General features: G+C 34.7%; 2 protein-coding genes across 9 annotated transcripts; one reads left to right on the top strand and one right to left on the bottom strand.

Moving 5' to 3' along the window:
- Window positions 1–353: 353 nt before the first annotated feature.
- On the top strand, window positions 354–1646 carry LOC112733214 (uncharacterized). Its single transcript, XM_025782099.1, has one exon. The coding sequence runs from the start codon at window positions 354–356 to the stop codon at window positions 1644–1646; it is 1293 nt and encodes a 430-aa protein (XP_025637884.1).
- Window positions 1647–4439: 2793 nt separating this feature from the next.
- On the bottom strand, window positions 4440–13166 carry LOC112737854 (G-type lectin S-receptor-like serine/threonine-protein kinase At4g27290). 8 transcript variants are annotated; one of them, XM_072211547.1, is made up of 10 exons: window positions 12413–13166; window positions 11328–12199; window positions 9419–9535; window positions 9157–9302; window positions 8636–8846; window positions 8281–8518; window positions 8043–8193; window positions 7797–7965; window positions 7050–7182; window positions 4440–5540 (listed from the first exon to the last, which is right to left on the bottom strand). In XM_072211547.1, the coding sequence occupies exons 2-10, from the start codon at window positions 12133–12135 to the stop codon at window positions 5471–5473; spliced, it is 2043 nt and encodes a 680-aa protein (XP_072067648.1). In that variant the 5' UTR covers window positions 12136–12199; window positions 12413–13166; the 3' UTR covers window positions 4440–5470. The 8 variants fall into 8 exon arrangements, 6 of the variants coding, with proteins under 6 accessions (XP_072067648.1, XP_029147350.1, XP_029147347.1 ...); XR_011869517.1 differs by lacking the exon at window positions 4440–5540 and having other exon boundaries at window positions 6647–7182; window positions 8039–8193; XR_011869518.1 differs by lacking the exon at window positions 4440–5540 and having other exon boundaries at window positions 6647–7182; window positions 8039–8193; window positions 9419–9532; window positions 12413–13045.
- Window positions 13167–20001: the final 6835 nt, after the last annotated feature.

Here is a 20001-nt window from a genome sequence, read left to right as displayed (position 1 = left end):
CCAAAATTATAAAACTTCCAGCCCGAGCAGGCAGTTATCAGGATCAGCAGTTTGTAGACAAAAGTAAACATTGTGCTTTCCATTAGAAGTACGGACACATGACGGACGAATGTGTGATCGCCAAAGACTTGCTAGAAAGATCAGCCCGGCAAGGCCTCCTAGACAAGTATGTAGAAGGAAGAAGAAACAAGGAAGATACCCGAGACTGAGAAGAGCACCGACAAACTTCAAAGGGAAAAAATGACAACAGATGGTCTAACCCTAATCCACCAAAAGGGATCATAAACTGCATATCGGGAGGATTTACAGGAGGAGGTAAAACAAACTCGGCACGCAAATGAAGCTACCAAGCAATGCTAGCAATCGAAGGAACAGTACCAAAAAGCAACAAAGATACCACCGACGTCAGAATCACTTTCATTCAGGCAGACATATCTTCGGCCATACCTAACTTAGACGATCCAGTGGTGATCTCCATCCAAATAGGCGAACTATTGGTAAGAAAAGTCCTCTTGGACCCAGGTAGTAGTGTAGACGTTCTCTTCTATTCTACCTTTCAAAAAATAAATTTATCTGAAAAATCCATGCAACCCTCATCTGGAGAACTGGTAGGCTTCTCAGGAGAAAGGGTCCCAATTAAAGGTTATATATGGCTAAAAACGACACTAGGGAACACCCCATTATCACGAACCATTGACATACAATATCTTATAGTTGATTGCCCTAGTCCTTACAATATTATTCTCGAAAGACCTGCTCTGAACATATTCAGAGCAGCAGTGTCTACCTTTCATTTATGTGTTAAGTTTCAGGCACAGGACGGCAAGATAGAAACACTCCACTCAGATCGTCAACAAGCTCGACAATGCTACAACGCAAGCCTCAAAAGATCAGACAAGGGGCAAAAATATCAACAAGAGGTTAAGGCAATTCACAGCACGAATGAAGTACTGTCCTTAGCAGAACTCGATCCTCGGGAGGACACCCAAGAAAGGCCCCAACCAGCAGATGAGCTCCAGAAAGTTCCCTTGACATCAAAACCAGAACAATTCACCTACATCGGCCGATCACTCCGAGGACAAGAACAATTAGAGCTCATAAAGGTATTACAAGACAATGCCGACCTATTTGCCTGGACCCCAGCAGATATATCAGGAATAGAACCAAACGTCATTTGCCACAAGCTCGCCATTGACAGAACGATCCGACCTATAGCCCAAAAGAAAAGAAATCTCAAGACAGAAAAGGAAAAGGCAGCCCTAGAGGAAACCAAGAAACTACTCAGCGCCGACTTCATCAAAGAAATCCGCTTCACCACATGGCTCTCGAACATAGTAATGGTAAGAAAAAATTCAGGTAAATGGCACATGTGCGTCGACTTTACAAATCTCAACAAGGCATACCCAAAGGATGCCTACCCTCTGCCATGTATTGACAAACTTGTAGATAATGCGTCAGGTTTCAAAAGCTTAAGCTTCATGGATGCATATTCTGGATACAACCAGATTCTTATGCATCCAGAAGATCAGAGCAAAATAGCTTTTATAACTGAACATGGGAATTTTTGTTATAGAGTGATGCCATTTGGTCTAAAGAATGCAGGTGCAACATATGAGCGACTAATGGACAAGGTGTTCCGCCAATAGATAGGTCGCAACATGGAAATCTATGTAGATGACATGGTCGCCAAGACCACACCAGAAAGATCACATTGCGACGACCTCAGAGAAATTTTCAATCAAATCCGAGCATACAACATGAGACTCAACCCAGAGAAATGTGCTTTCGGGGTACAAGGAGGCAAATTTCTCAGCTTCATGCTGACTTCGCGAGGGATCGAAGCAAATCCTAAGAAGTGTGAGGCGATACTTAACATGGCAAGTCCGAAAATGATAAAGGAAGTGCAGCAACTCGCAGGAAGAGTGGCCGCCTTGTCACAATTTTTACCAGTAACTTCAAGCCGATCATATCATTTCTTCCAGACAGTATCAAAAAATAGGAAATTCGAGTGGACAAAGGAATGCGAAACGGCATTCGCCAAACATAAAGCCATCCTATCATCGCCATCAGTGTTACAAAGCCCGGAAGTCGGTAAACCTTTATATTTATATTTATCTGTTTCCAATAATTCAATAAGCTCCGTCCTTGTCACTGAGACAGGAAAAACACAAAAGCCAGTGTACTTTGTCAGCAGAGTCATGCAACCAACGGAAAAAATATATCCCAGAGTAGAACAGCTGGCCTTAACACTAGTAACAACAGCAAGAAGACTTAGACACTACTTCCAGAGCCACACAATAATTGTAAGGACAAACCAACCATTAAGGCAAATATAACAAAGCCAGAACTGGCAGGACGGTTGACCAAGTGATCTATCGAGCTTTTTGAATTCGACATCCAGTTTCAATCAAGGCCAGCTTTGAAGTCACAAATCCTAGCAGACTTCATTTCCGAGCTCACACCTGACGAGCACCACTGCAAGAAGACTTGGGAGTTACATGTAGATGGAGCATCAAACCGAGAAGGTAGCGGAGCCGGGATAGTACTAAAGGAGGGAGACACAGTGATGGCCGAGCAATCCCTTCAATTTTATTTCTCGGCAAGCAACAATCAGGCTGAATACGAGGTGGTCATAGCAGGACTTAAGCTCGCTCTCAGCCTCCAAGTACAGAGCCTAACAGTACATTGGGACTCCCTCTTAGTGGTTCAACAAATCAATGGAGAATTCCAGGTAAAAGATCCCTTGTTAGAGCAGTATTGGCTCGTAGCAAAGGATCTCATTTCAAAATTTGACAAATTTATCATATCACACGTACATAGAGAAAACAACACTAGGGCGGATATACTATCTAAGCTGGCCGCCACTAGAGCAAGCACACACACATCGGCACTATCACAACTTACACTAGAAAAATCTAGCATTGAATCACTATGCCTCATGAGCATCACTCATACACACGATTGGAGAATGCCCTATCTTGAATATATCAATACCGGAATTATTCCCAGAAATGAGACTAACCCTTAAACGTTCAAGCGAAAGGCAAGTTTTTTTACAACTGTCGCAGGAGAACTATACAGGCGAGGATTCTCACATCCATTACTGAAATGCCTCGGCAAGAACGAAGCAAATAAAGTCATGAACGAGATCCATGAAGGCGTGTGTGGAAACCATATAGGAGGATGAGTGTTGGCAGCAAAAATTATCTGAACAGGATACTATTGGCCGACCATGAAGAGAGACTGCATCACAAAGGTCAAAACCTGCGACAATTGTTAAAAGCATGCTGCAGTCTCCATGAAGCCCGCCGAGGTATTGCACACCATAGAGGTAAGTTGGCCTTTCTACAGATGGGGGCTCGATATCCTCGGCCCATTTCCAATAGCACCAGGACAGGTAAAATTCCTTTTGGTTTCAATAGATTATTTCTCAAAATGGATAGAAGCATAGCCACTAGCAAGAATAACTGCCGAAAAGGTACAATCTTTTATATGAAAAAACATCATATGCCGATTCGGAATATCAAAGGAAATAATATCAGCAATGGTAGACAATTTACATATAACAAACTTGCATCATTTTTGAAAAATTTTAACATACATCATCATTTTAGCTCGGTCGAACACCCACAAACCAATGGGTAGGCCAAAGCTGCTAACCGAGTAATGTTGCAGGCGATGAGGAAAAATCTCAATGATGCGAAAAGAGAATGGGCAGAATTGATCCCAGAAGTACTATGGAGCTATAACACGACAATACAGTCTACCACAGGCGAGACACCGTTCAAACTAGTCTACGGATCAGAAGCACTGATTCCAATTGATGTCGACGTCCCTACATTAAGAACCGAGCTTTACAATCAACAACATAATACCAACATAAGGAACGCCGAGCTTGATCTCGCTGAGGAAGACAAAGATATCGCCGTTATCAAATAGAGAGCAATGAAACAACAAGTTGAGAGAAGGCACAACAAAAAGGTGGTGCCGAGGATGTTCAATGAGGGCGACCTAGTCCTCAGAAGAACAGAGGAAGCAAGGCGACCGCCATCACACGGCAAGCTCGCCGCGAATTGGGAAGGGCCATTCCGGATCGCGAAAGTTCTCGGAATGGGGGCTTCCCAGCTGCAAACGCTACAAGGCGACTCAGTATCTGGAAATTGGAACATCTCTTCCCTAAAGTTGTATAGATCATAACCTGTACATTTCGCGGATGAAGGTACTCTTTTTCCCCCTTAGAGGTTTTTTCCCAAATAAGGGTTTTTAACTAAGGAGGGTTTTAACGAGGCCGGACGCCCAATATATCAAGTATCAAAATCAGACCAATATATATCATTAACCGATCTGATCTTTACTCTCTATCTTCATCCTATTTCTACTTTCAAATGCGAAAAACATTTAACTATGCATTACTTTATATATTATCAAGACGACAAACATTGTCAAATTGACCCAACCTCGGTCTATTCAAACAACAGTTACTCAAGTTCAAAACATCAAACCGAACATTTATAACTACATATATCTAACAGTCAAAAACTAACCACAACTTGGTTAGCAAAAGCACAGAGTTATCAAAATACATCAAAAGGATAAACATGTCCAAAACAAACAACCGAAATATCAGAAATCAAGAAGGAGGGACATTTTCATCATGATCCTCCACAGTCCCATCCACCACTAATTTTTCACCGACCACTATCTTGGTCACATCAAGACGATCACAATCAAACTCAGAGGCCAGTACAGCAATTTGGCTAACAGTACGCTCAAAACTAAAGGAGAACATTTCCATCCCATTTTCCTCCAGTTCATAAACCCTGGATGTAAGCCGACTTTTAGCAACATCACTCTCTTTAACCTCAGCCTGCAGCAGCCGAATCTGATCCCATAAACGAACAACTTCCTCCTTAGATTCTTTCATTTTCGTTGTAGCATTAATAAGAACGTCATCTTTCTATTTTAGAGACTTCTTCAGTTCAGCAATTCTCTCCTTATAAGTCCTCTCCGACTCAGCAATCCTATCTACAGTCACCTGCTGCTCGACACCAATAAGTTCAGTCGTCCGATCAGTGCACATCAGCCACATAAGCCCAAAACATGAAACAATACAAACAAAACAAAGAAAAGAGCTGGGCAAGATATATTAACTTGAATAAACTTCCCCAAACCCTCCATTCCAATCCAACGAGTCATGAGCATATCACCAGGGTATTGAGATACCTTATCGGAAAGCTCAGCAAATGGAAACTGATCACTCCACAACGAATAAGAACTTGTAACTAGGATGAAGCCATGCAACCTCTTCTGCCTATCGAACACCGATTTACCAGCACCAACAGCTTCTCTATCACCTTCAAAAATAACCTCTAGGGATTTCTCAGTATCATCCATCTTCCTCTTGAAAGAAGACACCGGCTGATCAACAGACTGAGCAGCATCTCCACCTTCCTTCACGGTCTCAGAGGCATCAGTAATTTTTTCTTTCTTCTTCAGAAAAGACTTGAAACGAGAAGGATCGAGAAAAGGAAATCGGCCACCTACAAGCACAGTGAAAAAAATCAAAAGAAAATAAACATGAGGGCAAAAAGGAAACAACCACCCAAAAACATTACATGTACGCTTTCAATCCTTCACTATCACCAGAATCATGATAACGAAGAACCTAGGAATAGACAAACACTCTCCATCAGCAAAACTCTCTACCAAATAATCTAACAACCACTCTTCCTCCTCACTCCATTCAATAGCCTCGAGAATCTGGCACGACTCTGAACACCAGTACAGGAGAAATCTCTCTATCAACTTATCATCCATATAGAAAGGAGACTCGACCTCCACTGATCGTACTTTCACAAACAAAGACTTAAAATTTTTAAAAGATGATTTATAAAGCATAAAAAGGGAACGCCCAGGAAAGCTACTCAAACATACCCACAACCCCTTCCGAACCCCTTAGATTGAAACAAAGAGAAAAATACAGCTAGAGAATAAGGAAGAGAAAGGAAATTCATCAGACATTGGAAGGCGCACAGAAACGCCCACGAATTAGGGTGTAACTGTGAAGGCGCGCAATTTAGTTGAGTTAGAACATCACATTCAAATGTAGAAAACGGAAATTTAACACGAAGCTCGATAAGACAAGGTGTATAAAAATAGAAGTACGGCCAATCTCCTCTTCTCTTGTAAACCCTATCCTCACCAGAGCAGTGAAGAAGCTCAACGACTGCGCCCGAACCCTCCTTCACTACCTTCAAACCCCGAAGTTCACACATTGAATCAGCATCAACAAACGACGAGGAACGAGTCCTCACGTCATCATGCACCCAGTAATACGGATTATCCTTATTCTCTTCAACCACCTTCTCCTTCTCTTTCTCTCTTGCCATTTCAAGCAAAAAACAGAAGAAAAAAAGCAATCTTAGGAAAACAAGACAAACCTTTAGAAGTCATAGTTGGAGTCAGCCGGTAGAAAGAATTTGAAACAGCAGAGTGTAAGTTCCAAAACAGCGAAAAGATATTATTGCAAGCCCACCAACTTAGTGGGTAACTTAACTCATAACCTCTCAAAGTATGGAAAACCCAAACGGCAAAGAAGCGCATTAAACGCAGCACGTTTCACAAGGAAACAAATGGAGGAGGGGTCTTTCAATTTTCTTTCAAAATTTCTTTAAAACTTAAACCCTTGGAGAGCCCAATGCTACAAAAAAAAATCCAAACATATACGCAGGGACCAATTCCATTAAGCTCGCCTGCCATTTCCTTACAAAGCCAGACGAGCTTTGGGGCTATGATGTGTACCCCATAATACTCGGAAACAAGATCAATATCAAAACCGACCATATAATCCAGAAACAAGCAAGCAGAGCCAAAACACAACTTAATCACGACTACGCACAAACGTCATCTTTAGACGGTTACCACCAACAACGGCACACACGATCCAACCCAAAATATCGGAACGAGCAGAAGGAAGATAACACTTCCCTCGTCTATAAAAACCGAACCAAATAGCTCAGAAGAAGACATGTTACAAATACATTCCTTACTTTAATACTCGTATTAACTTCTTAATACTTTTTTTTATTTGAGCGTCGGAGTGCTTTTTACAAGTGCTCCCACCGCCGTGTTCTGCATCACCGAGGTCTGCCACCACTCTCCTCAAGCGACGTATAGCTCTTCCTAAAACCGAGCAGTTGGAGATATTTGGAGGTTAACAAAAGCAGAAGATTAAGAAGAAGATTAAGAAGTTGAAAAAAATATAGAGTAAATAGTATTTTGGTACCTGAATTTAGTCTCATATTTGTTTTTGATAAAATGAATCTCTAAATATATATGTGTTCTGTTTGATGCATGAAATGATCTAATTATTCAAAGTGACCAGTTAATAATTAGACTATTTTATCAAACGGAGTAGATATTTAAGGGTTTATTTTATCAAAAATAAATATAAAAGTCTATTTTGACAAAATTAAAATCTTAGATGTCAAAATAGCTACTTACTCAAAAAATAATAAAAGCAAGTTAATTTGTGTTGCACAATAATCTATTTATGTCTAAAATTGGCTTAAATATAAGACAAATACAAAAAAAAATATTAATCACCTAATACTTTTCTATAAGTAAAAGTTCTATTTTACCAGTTACCACTATATTTTATCTTGCATCCAACATTGTGATGGAAACTTCATTAGCTGAGAATTTTACATAGTTTGCCGATAAAGATTCTTCTTTCGGTGTCCCAACACAATCTACATAAAATGCAGGAAATTTTGGTTGGGGCAACCATTTCTCACCATTTAGCATTAGAACCACCGATAACATGTTAGGCCTATCTTCTGGCCTTTGTTGCACACATAATAAACCTACTTGTATGCATCTTATGACTTCAGTAGGGTTGCACCATTCCCTTAATACTTCATCCAATAATTCCAGTGGCCTCTCATTAATCCACAATTTCCATGCCTAAAACATTGGAAAGATTAGTCAGTTGAAAAGAAATTTAAATTTGACTATTTGCTATAGAGTAATATTTTACCTACATGTCCAAGAAGATTAAGGTAATTTTCAGAGTTTGAAAATTCTCTATTCTTCTTTCCACTTATCAACTCTAATATTATTACACCATAACTAAAAATATCTGATTTCATGGAGAATTGTCCTCGTAATGCATATTCAGGAGGCATATAACCGCTGAAATAAAATATAATCAAATTTAAAATTAAGGTGATTAAAACAAAACATGTATACATAAAATTAAATTCAAATAAATTGACTTACTATGTTCCAGCAATTCTATTTGTATTTTCCTCAACTTGATCATCTAAAAATGTTCGAGCTAAACCAAAATGTGATATCTTGGGATTAAAATTTGCATCTAATAAAATATTACTAGTTTTTAGATCTCTATGAATTATCCTCAATATAGAATCTTGATGAAGATAAAAAAGTCCTCGAGCAATTCCACTAATAATGTTGAAACGCTTTAGCCAATCTAGCCGCTTTCGTCCAGTTTCATCTGGTCAATTATGCATATTGCTTAGCATACTGCTTGGGTATTCATGACACAATGTATCAGAAATATTAAAATTGTTGTCAAGGCTTATGAATTTTCAATAAACACCAAAAAACTTACCGAAAATAAATTGGTCTAAACTTTTGTTAGGCATGAACTCATAGATTAGTATTTTTTCTGACTCTTGAATACAACAACCAAGAAGCTTGACAAGATTCCGATGCTGAAGTTTAGCTATCAACACCACCTCATTTTTTAATTCTTCCAGCCCTTGAGTAGACCTTTTTGAAAGCCTTTTTACAGCTACTTCTCGACCATCTTGAAGTATGCCCTAAAACAATTATGTGTCGTTAGAGTTTGTAATGGAAAATAGCATGGTTTGACCGGTTAATTTAAAGCCGGCCATTAGACCGGACCAATTTAAATTAGTTCAGTTTTAGCAGTTAACTGATTTAAAATAATAAATTATAAAAAAAATAATTTTTAATATACATAAATATATTATTTATTATATCTGATTCAACTTATGATAAATAAAAGTCGAACCATTAAACTTTTTAATTTTAGTTCTAGTGGTTTGTTGACCAGATCGATTTTTAGAACATTAAAAAATAGAAGTCCTTGTTTGTTTTCTATATTACCTTATATACGGGACCAAAACCACCTTCTCCAAGCTTTTTATTAGATGCAAAGTTTCCTGTAGCTTTAGCTATGACTGAAAAATCAAATATCGGTAGATCGACATCTTTCCAACTATGCTTTTTCTTGCATATATTTCTTGCTACACCTGTTTGGTGGTAACAACAACGCATAACAATTGAGTCTACAACACTTAGTAGTAGCATATTTTTTCTTTCTCTTTTTTACATGCCTATTGCAAATTAGATCCATAATAATATTTACCTTTCTTTTTAATTATCATCGACATTGTGCCAGCGCATGCGATTAATCCAAAGATAACCGAACCTACTATGATTCCAACGTTCTTATTTTTCATATTCCCATGGCCGTTAGCCGCTGCTGCATTGTCATAAGAAAGATGAGAACATATATAATTATACTCTACATTATTGGCATAAGTTTTATACACTAGAATGGTTGAAAACATTAATAGTTGATGATAAGATTACTATTAGAAACAAAGTTTTTAAAAACTTGAATTTTGTTTATTTTCTATAACAACTTTTAAAATGGTTGATTTTAATATGTTTATCTATACCTAATTTTAAAAGATAAGAGACTAATTTATCAATTTATCTTAACATAAAGTATATTTTTTATATTTTTAATATTTTATAATTTTTTAAAATCATTCCTAACGTTTAATTTGGTTAAAATTTATTCATAACATTTAAAAAAAAATTAATTTTATCCTTAATATTAATGTTTTTACAGTCAACCATTTAGTCAACTTTTTTTACAATTTTACTTTTAAATCTTCCTTCCTATAACTCCTCTATCTCCCCAACCTTCTCTTTATCTCCAACCAAAACCAAAGCCACAGCACCACGTGTCCATCATCATCTTTCCTCTACTTGCTACCATTTTCGATGTCATCGTCTCTACACACCACCATCATTGCCTATGCCACTTCTTCCTCCTTCGCGTGCCTCTACTTTTGCCTCCTCATCCTTCCTCTCCCTCTTCTTCTCCATTCGCTCTTTATTTTTTTACCTTAACAATTTCCGCACCTTTGTCACCCCTCCAGGTCACCTTCTAAACCTACCTCGTGTTGCCACCTCCGTCACTGCGTCACCTTCTAAGTCTGTCGCTACATCACCACCTCTGCATCCTCCTTGTCTTCGTCCTACCCCCTTCCTTTGTCACCGTAGTTTTACTATTTTCCATTTTCTTCTTCTTCCTTTTCTATTGTTGTTGTTCTTATTGTTTTATTGTTGTGGGTGGTGGCAATGAATGTGTGGGACACGGGCATGGTTGTTACATGGGTGGTGGCGGTGGAGGTGACGGGTGTTGGCAGTGTTTAGGGGTGACGGGGCTTTATGATTAAGAATATATAGGGTGGATTTGAAGTGAGAATTAGCATTTCAGAAAAACAATCTTATATGAATAACAAATATTATCAATTTTAGTCAGCAATAATTTATATTTATATTTTTAGATGTTTGTAAGTAAAAAATATATAATTTATACTTATATTTATTAAAATATATATATATAAATTAATATAATTTATATTTATATTTTTTAAAATTTAGACATATATATTAATAAAAAATATTTGTTAAAGAGAATTTAGTATTTATGAAAATGATAATCAAAATTATAAAAATTTGGTGCCCCAAGAATTTTCCTTTGAAAAATTTTAAAGATAAAAACCATAATTTATTCTTTATTTTATTAGGAACATTATCTAATATTATAAATGACTATAGACTAATTTGTCAATGTGCTTTTTGGTTAGTACTTTATGCAATACAAAAATCTTTAGATCCAATTTGGGATTTCAATCTTTTCTTTATTTTAACTTACGTAAACAGCTAAAAATCATCAAGGAGATTCTAATCAAAATGGTACATTAGTTTTAACTTGATAATCAAAATCAAAATAGTTTCTTAATTTTTAAACTAATCAAAATAGTTCTTCATTTTTAAACCGTAAATAAGTTTTATACTGAACGTTCATTTTGATTGGTTTTAAAACTAAGTGGCCATTTTGATTATCAAGTTAAAGCTAAAAGACCATTTTAATTATTATTTTAATTATCAAGGGGGAACAAGCCTTCCTAATCCACAAAGAAACTTGTAGAAAAAATCAGAAGGGAAATTGAGGAGGGATGAAGAAAAATAGTTACCTAATTCTGAAGCAGGGACTTTAATGTAAAGGTCTTGTCCTCCTTTAGAGAACATCCTCATGTCAATGAGATGATCAAACCAAAGTAGGCAGCCACTTCCTCCATTACGAATATCCATATTTGCATACGCTGTACAAGAACAGTTTTTCAAGCAGGATTCTCGACATTCCTCAAGATTCATTGTCTTATTATACGTTGAAGAAGATGTATCTGGCAACTTCATATCTCTGTACCTCAGGAACCCATCTGTGTTATTACAATCTAACCAAGTCTTTCTGACGCAACCACTAGACCAATCAGACATATTCCATTGTCTGGGAAATTTGGAAACATATGCTTTCAAACATTCACATGTTGGAGCATTACCATCCATATAGCATATAGAATTTGAACCACAAAAGGCATACATTTCACACTGATCTACCAGCTGAGTTGGAGTGTTTTTAACCTGATTTCTTGTTTGACTTGTCCAAACCAAAACATTACCCGTACCTGAAGTGATTGTTCTGTATATGGAGAAAAGGGACCTATCACTCATTGTGACCTGATAATAAATCTCTTCATCATTCACTACAAAATCGATGCTATATATGTTGTTGGCATATGGATATCCTGAAAAAGAAAGACCATTCCATGGTCCTGCTCTAGTAACTATTACTGATCCCTTCATTTGTACTAGTTGCGGATACCCTTTGGGTTTAATTTTTAAAGAATACTCTCCTATAGCAGGGTCATTTGAGCTTTTCCAACACGATAGAAATCTATTCAGACCAGTAACTAAGTTTAATCCAAGTTTCATTCCTGGCATCAACGTATCAGAAGGATAGTCAAAACTCTGCCACAAGAAGTTGTCCTCCGCAGCATCCTATTGGCTAAGTTGCACGAATATTGATACGTGAATATATACATAATGTCAAATTTAATTATTTTAAATTAAAAAAAATAAATATTTAAATAGTCGAAATAATCAACTTAACGTCTTAAATTGTACATCTAAATAGTTTTGAAATAAAGTAAATAAACAAATAAAATTTACTCAAAACCACTTAATTTTGAACTAATTTGTGCCGGTAAAATAGTCGTACCTGTGCAACATAGCGTGTTGGTACTTCACAACAAGATTTCCCGAGTCCAAGAGCTGTGCAGTTAAGTTATTTGAAGCTTGGAGGGATGAAGATATATTGGATGACCAAACAACACTAGTGTTTGCGTCATTGAGAAGTTGAAGAATTCCCTTGTCACTGAATTTCAAGACTCCGGACGTGCTTTGAAGGGGTCTTTCTCTATTGGCCACCCACACTACTGTCGGGTTTCTTGATGCATCTCTGTACCACACACCCAAATACCGACTTGTGCAAGTTTTAGGACTGAAAAAACCTAGTTCAAAGCTTCCATCAACTGAAACTACGGTCTCACCATCTCTCATAGATTGACCCGTTCCCAACCGATCTGTTGAAGTGGAAGTTCTCACGCAAGACACTAGAAAGAACCAAATAATTAACATACTGATGAACTTTCCTACAAGTCCCTAATGAATATGAGCTATTAATAGCAAGTAAGAAGAGAATTTTCCAATGGCTGTAATCTTCTCTACTTGTGGAAATAAATTAGTCATGGAAACGGTGATGTGATTTAATCACATATGGAACCTTGAAATAGAAGCGTCTTCCAGTAGAATAGTTACTTTACACAATAGCCACAATTGATGATAATATCTCATTTCAGAGGTCTCTCCTCTTGCTCTTAGTCATCTTGACTTGGACAGTGACTCTTTCCAATCATAATAGGCTCGTATAAGATAGGAAGGAGAAAGCATTAGCCACCACTATAAACGTCATTACTTGTACACCTAAAAAATTATGGTCTATGCAAATTTTTTTCTATGTTAAAATTATAAATTTTAATTTTTTTTTTTAAAAATATGAAAATATAAGTTTTAAATATATTTGTATTGGATTTATTATAAAAATATTTAAAAATTTCTAATAATAGTAATCTTAAGAATATATGTTAGATAATCTCTAACATATATTAAAAGAGTAAAAATATTTTATTTTAACTCTATTAACAAATGGCCTTAGTATATTCTCTAAATTCAATTTATTAAGTATAAAAATTATGACAAGATAATATTTACATAGATATTTGTTAAAACAGATGTATTGTTATGGTACGGTAGACAACTAATCCTAATACCAAAGATTTATATTTTTAAGGGCATGTCCTAACAAGCTCAAATCCAAATAAAAATCAATCATGAATAATGAGCATGTAATTCTTTTTATCTCCTACAGAGACAACTATGAAAAGAAAATACAGTAAGTTTTTAGAATAGGGCTGGCATGAAAAGGATCAAGGGATCATGGGAACCTTGTACATCTTTCAATGTGGTGTGTTATTTATAGTAAGACGTGTTTCAGTAAATGGGATTTGGCAACGACTCTTTTCAAGGATATTGACCTGTAATTGGCATAGGTGGTTTCATAAATATTTCTCCCAATGAGGACTCAAGTTGAAATAGCTAAAAATTTGCGGGCAAAATGCATAATTGTAAGAAAGATTTCTGTTTTTTTTTTTTTTTTTCTTATTAAACTACTCCACACACACTCGGTCTCAGCTGGAGTTTGAACTTGGTGCAACTTCATTAAGAAGCAATATGATTATCACTTGATCTAGGCCTCTGGTGCTTTTTTTTTTTTCCCTAATAATGAATTGATATGATGGGCCTTAGTCAACTAAAATGCTAGCGTTTGGGCTTTTGTTTTCATAAAATTTATTATGAAAATAGGTCTTCAATGGATGTAAAACATATTTTTGCTTTTATAGAGTTAAGGTTCGTAAACTACATTTTGTTATTAAAAATGGATTTTTTTTAATAAACCAAGAACACATATTTATCAATTTGAAATATTTATTTATAGTTTATCGTTTTGGACAGTTTTCGAATGATCTAGTGAGAAATGGTTTACGAGCAACCATTATAGATATGGTTCCAAATTTGTTTGCAAAACAACATTGTGAGAAAGATGAGAAAAGTGAATATAAGTTCATGGAGGACTCTGATTCTAAAACATCTTGACATATTTTTATGTAGTTTTTTTTTAGTAAAATCCTAAATGACTTATTTTTCTTAGTTATTTTGTTTATTTAATTACTTGTTTATGTTAATTATGTTCATTAAATTATTAATAAAATAATATTTTATTCATTAAAATTCTTTTGTGTATGCAGAATAAAATTAGGAAGACCACTAAAAAAAAACAAATACTTACCTTAGGCCAAAAAATAAAAGAAAAAAGTCCAAAAAAATAATTCTTTTGAGGTTACACAAGTAAAGTTAAATGTTGAATTGCTACAATAATACAAGATTACGAGAGAAAAGATTGTGGTTGAAAATAAGAAGGCTAGCTTGCAAACTCAAGACCCAAAAGCTCCAACAAGAAAATAATCTACCACAATAGTAGAAGATGCATTTGAAGAGTAAGCTAGGACTCTGAAGAAGAAAAAGAAGGTCCAACCAACATCACTTTTTCAAGAATGCGAGCATAATGGGAATGGGACAATGTTTCAAGCTGAAAAGGACGAGCTCCAAAACTGGGAATCAAAGGACCGTTGAAACTGATACAATGGAACAAAATGATATAAGTTCTGAAGATGAGAGAGAAGATACAAGCGAGTCGAGTGCAAGTTCAAAGAAAAAGAAATGAGTCTTGATATGTATTTTAAGATACATGAGATAAATTTAAAAGATGAAGAAAATGAGGAAGTTAAGGAATATGAGCTTGATAATACTGCAAATAATGAGAGTAGTGGAGGACAAGCTAGTAATGAAGATACTTTTTTGCTTACCTTATTGTCTAATTATAGCTTATATTATTTCTCAAATGGTTTGACTTAAAATTCTGTTATTTTAATCGGACTTAGGCACAATAAAAAAAAAACTCGTGGAAAGACTATATGCAAAAAATTTCATGCCACTGATTTATTTAATGATCGACAGGAGATGGAATTTTTTCAAGAGCAGCCTATAGGTCCAACCAAAGAGGTTGTATTTGACCTCAACCAACTTTTGGACACAATAGTTAAAAATCCTTGTTTTGTGACTTTGCTATATACTAGTTGGTATGGTGTGCCTAAAAAACTTAAAGAAAACATGTGGGAGTATGCCAATGTATGTAAATATGGAATTATAGATAATTTTTTTAATTTATTTGTTACTTTATTTGTGTCCACCTTTGACATTTTAATGTGTTGTGTTACACAGTTGCAAGAGCTTAATGGAAGATTCAATGATAATATGGTGAAATTGCTTACTTTAAGTTCAACTTTAGATCCCAGAGATAATTATAAGTTTTTCAGTGTCAACAAAGTATGTGAATTAGTATAACGATTTTATCCAGATGACTTCAGTGACCAAGAAAATTTTTACATTAGAATGCAAGCTCAATATTATGAACTTGATGTTCCTAATCATGTTGAGTTAACTAACGTGTGCACAATTTCAGAGTTATGTCAAGGATTAATGAAGACAGGAAAGTCTTTAACATATTCTTTGATTGATCGTTTGATTCGCTTGGTATTAACTCTCCCTGTTTCAACTGCTATAACTGAGAGATCTTTTTCAGCTATGAATATTGTGAAGAATAGACTCAGAAATAAAATAGAAGATGAATTTCTTACTAATTGTCTTTTGATTTACATTGAGAAGAAGATTATTAAAAGATTTGACATCGATTCTTTTATCGATAAATTTTATATATGAAGAATCGACGTGTACCACTTCGTTAGTAAAAAGTATGCATATTTTGTTTGTACTTTAAATATATATTCTCTTTCAGTATATTTTTGTAATGCATCTTACATTATAATTTATTTGTATATTTCTTTAATATTATATATGTTATTGACTCCACGATAACATTTCTGGATCTGTCCCTGGATATAAATAATTTGAAAAACAAAAAGAATAAAAAAAATATTTAGGTAATTGTAAAGTTATATAGTTGTGAATAGAATAATTTGAGATTGGTTTAGGCTTAGGCACGCATACCTAATTTTTTTGAACATTGATAAAGATCTCTTTGTTGTATATAAATATAATTATTTTCTTTGTGAAAATTCTTAGGAAGGACAAGCTTAAGGAGAACAAATTGTTGAGGACGAGTAGGATGAGTGTGTGCTTAACCCTACACACTTGAAAAAATGAGTGATATACACTACTATCTCTATGAAATTTTATGTCGATCAATGCATGAAAAACTAAATAGCAATTCAATAGGTTCTAATTGTGTGAAAACATTGAATATTTCTCAATTGTATATACTCAAGTCTTAAGGAGTTTTAAAATCCTAAAAGCCTAAGTCCTTAGATTGCATGAGGCTTAGGAATTTAGTTAAGATATCAAGGAGTTACTTTTTCTCCTTTTATCTTTCATCTTTTCGATATTATTGCATGACAACATACAATGGTTTAAGTACGGTGGAGTTAATAGAGCTCAATTTATTTACTAGAAAATACATATATTTACTTAAATTTAAATCAAATTTTTCTATTTTTAATGCAATTTCAATTGGTTTTGAATTCTCTGCTCAAATCATGATGATTCAAAATTATATGGATTTTGTATTCTGTTTGAATATGATTAGTTTCATATTCAATTAATGCCCAAGACAAAGTTTATTTGAATTTTTTGTGTTGAAATCCAGAATATTTTTTAAGAAAAAAGGTATCACAAGAAGCTATAGTAATTAGATTAGAGCAAATTTAGAGTCGTTGGAAAGAAGAACACCAGCTTAACAATTTTTATATTGAACATTTTTTTTCAATTCTCAATGATTATACGTATAATTTATAATTTAAGATTAGTGCCAAGAATATTTCGAATGTTGTCAATTCTGTCCTCTTCGCACTAATTTGATTATAACTTGAGTCAGAGATCCAAATGAGGTACTAGTAGCATTATAAAGCTAATATTCAGGACTTCAAAATGATATGCATATGTCTATATTGAACAGAAAGAAAATATTGCGTGTGAAAAAAGCCTCACATGTCATATTTAATAAAGTACGTGGCTCAGGTTTTGGATCCCAAAAAAGTTCCAATGCACTAGAATTTCAAGGATAATTTAAACTAAGAAAAATCAAAGAGGTTTAGGAGAAAATATTAGTATTAAGCTATTTGTGTTTGTGTTTTTAGGTTAGTTCTCTCTCTCTCTGTTACATTTTATTTTAATTTTATTAAGCACTTTGAAGATTGAACTCTAATGTCATCTTTTTCAAGCTCTTTTGATTTAGATTCTATTTTCATACTCTTTTTAGTTTATGTAATGAACACTTTTTCTCCTTGGATTTTGAATTTGATGTTTAATGAATGAGTTTTTTATGTGTATTGTTTATTTATATTTTTTTATGTTGATTTTATGTTTCTTGTAAATTTGGTGATCTTATATTTATATTTTTATTACTTGCAAATTTATGTTTTATGATACATACTAAATTACTAATTGTTTGATAAAACACCTAACTTAGAATAAGAGTAGTTTAGTTGATTGGCTTGGACTTATAACCTAGGTTAGTCTTGAGATATATATATATATATAAAACTCACTTTCCATAAAATTCATGGATGATGAACGGTTAAGACTTTGTGAATTAGGTTAAAAAACTTAGTAAACTTTGTTAGTTAGTACAGGTTAACCTACTAGAACATTTTTACTTTGATTGTATGTATGTTTGATTGGATTGGGTGAATTGAATTAGTTAGATTTACTTGACTCCAATTGATTCATTGTTGTTAACTAATTGGAACTTGGTTGATTAATCAAGAACCCCAACCATTGCTATTACCTCTTTGTGATTGACTTGTTGAAAAAATTCACTTTAATTCATCAGCATAGGTAAAGTAGCAATGAAAAATGACTTTAGGCAATATCCCTAAGCCAAGTCTAGTTAATTGCAGTTCCTTTGTTACTTTAATTGCCCTAAATTGCCCCTTTTATTTCCATTGCTATGTTGCTTTTTAAAGAACCTTCGTCGAAACTAAATTTAGTTGTGAGAGTTTGGCGTTGGGAGGTTCGCTACAATGAACGAAAAGAGGTAGGATAGATCCTGACTCTGAGCAGGCTGCAATCTTTCTTAATCCACAACCTTCACCGGTAAAAATACTATTTATGTTCTTATTTTAAATTTATTTGGGTTTTATAATGAAAAATGAGATATTTATTATTAATTATCAACAAGATTTGAACTATAAAACATTCAACATTTTTTAGTCGAAGGGCATAAAGATATTTTGAGATTCAAAAGATAATTTATTGAGACTATTACAAATAAAAAAAATTATAGATATAAAGACACTTTTGACTAAGATGCCAACCAACAAGGAATTTCTGAATATGAATGATATTTTTTAACATTTTGTATTTTGCTAAGTACTTATTTTATTCTTGTATTAAGTGTGTCCTTGAGGTTATAACTCTGCTTGATAAGCAAGTCTGGCTGTGGCTACTAGCTCTTCTTGTTTGTTTCTTCATCATCATGAACAAAACCACTCCTATGAGAAAAACTAAAATTATTCATTTTTAATTCTCTAAATGTTGAAAATTCCTCTAAAAATTATAATGAAATATGACACTAACCAATGAATTTGAAATGAATTGAAATAAAAGATCATATGACATTACCAATTGAATTTGAAATGAATGAAAGCTGAGAAACGTTCTTAAATTTATATTTTTTATTATGTTTATGAATTATATTTTTGTTGTAGGAATTGAATTAAGAAAATTAAATTTTATTGTCGAACAAGCTAGGAAGTAAGCCCTTTAAAGCGAAAAAAATAAGGTAGTATAATCCTTCACGATCAAGACCTTATGTATTAAGACCATATATTAAGACAGTGTATGAATTAAAACCATGTTTTTATTTGATTATTTGTTTATAGTTTATGACTTTTGGTTTTTGTTGACTATGTATGAATTTTTTTTTTTTGGTGACTAAACAAGGAAAGAAACAAAGCAAAAACTATTCTAAATCCGAGCGGATGATTCGTTGGAGATCAACACTAGGCTCAGACTAAATAACATGATTAGAGTTACTCTTGGCACCATATTTAGCCATCCAATCCGCAGCTCTATTTGCTTCTCGGGACACCCATTCAACGTGAACAAGCCAAGGACGAGATAAAAGCTCCTGAATCTTGTGAACCAAATCTGTTACTTCAGATGGATACCCACTTGTAAGCTCATGCATGATGGGCAGAATGTCAAGGCAATCTGTTTCACATATAATATCCCTCAAACCGCAATCCCAAGCTAAAACCAGCCCCCTCCAAGCAGCAAATAATTCACATCTGATTATAGACCAAGGGGGAATGCTTCCAGAGCAGCCCGAGATCCAATCTCCCTTAGAATCTCTAATAATACACCCAAATCCCGCTAAATTTGAATCCATATACAAGCTTGCATCACAATTAACTTTAAAACTATTGCCTACCGGTGGTTCCCAACACAGGCAATTTCGGAGAGACCTAAAGGCATTGCTTCGATTCCTGTAAACCTGTAAGTCCTTGGCGGTAATTCTGGCCAAGGCAACAACCTTATGGTCTGTCCAAGGGTTGTCAGTGTTGAATATGTCATTGCACCTATGTCTCCATACCCACCAAAGCCCTACACCAA

Source organism: Arachis hypogaea, chromosome 13, assembly GCF_003086295.3.
Source record: "Arachis hypogaea cultivar Tifrunner chromosome 13, arahy.Tifrunner.gnm2.J5K5, whole genome shotgun sequence".
NCBI classification, from domain to species: Eukaryota; Viridiplantae; Streptophyta; class Magnoliopsida; order Fabales; family Fabaceae; genus Arachis; species Arachis hypogaea.
This window is presented reverse-complemented; position numbering and strand designations above follow the sequence as displayed.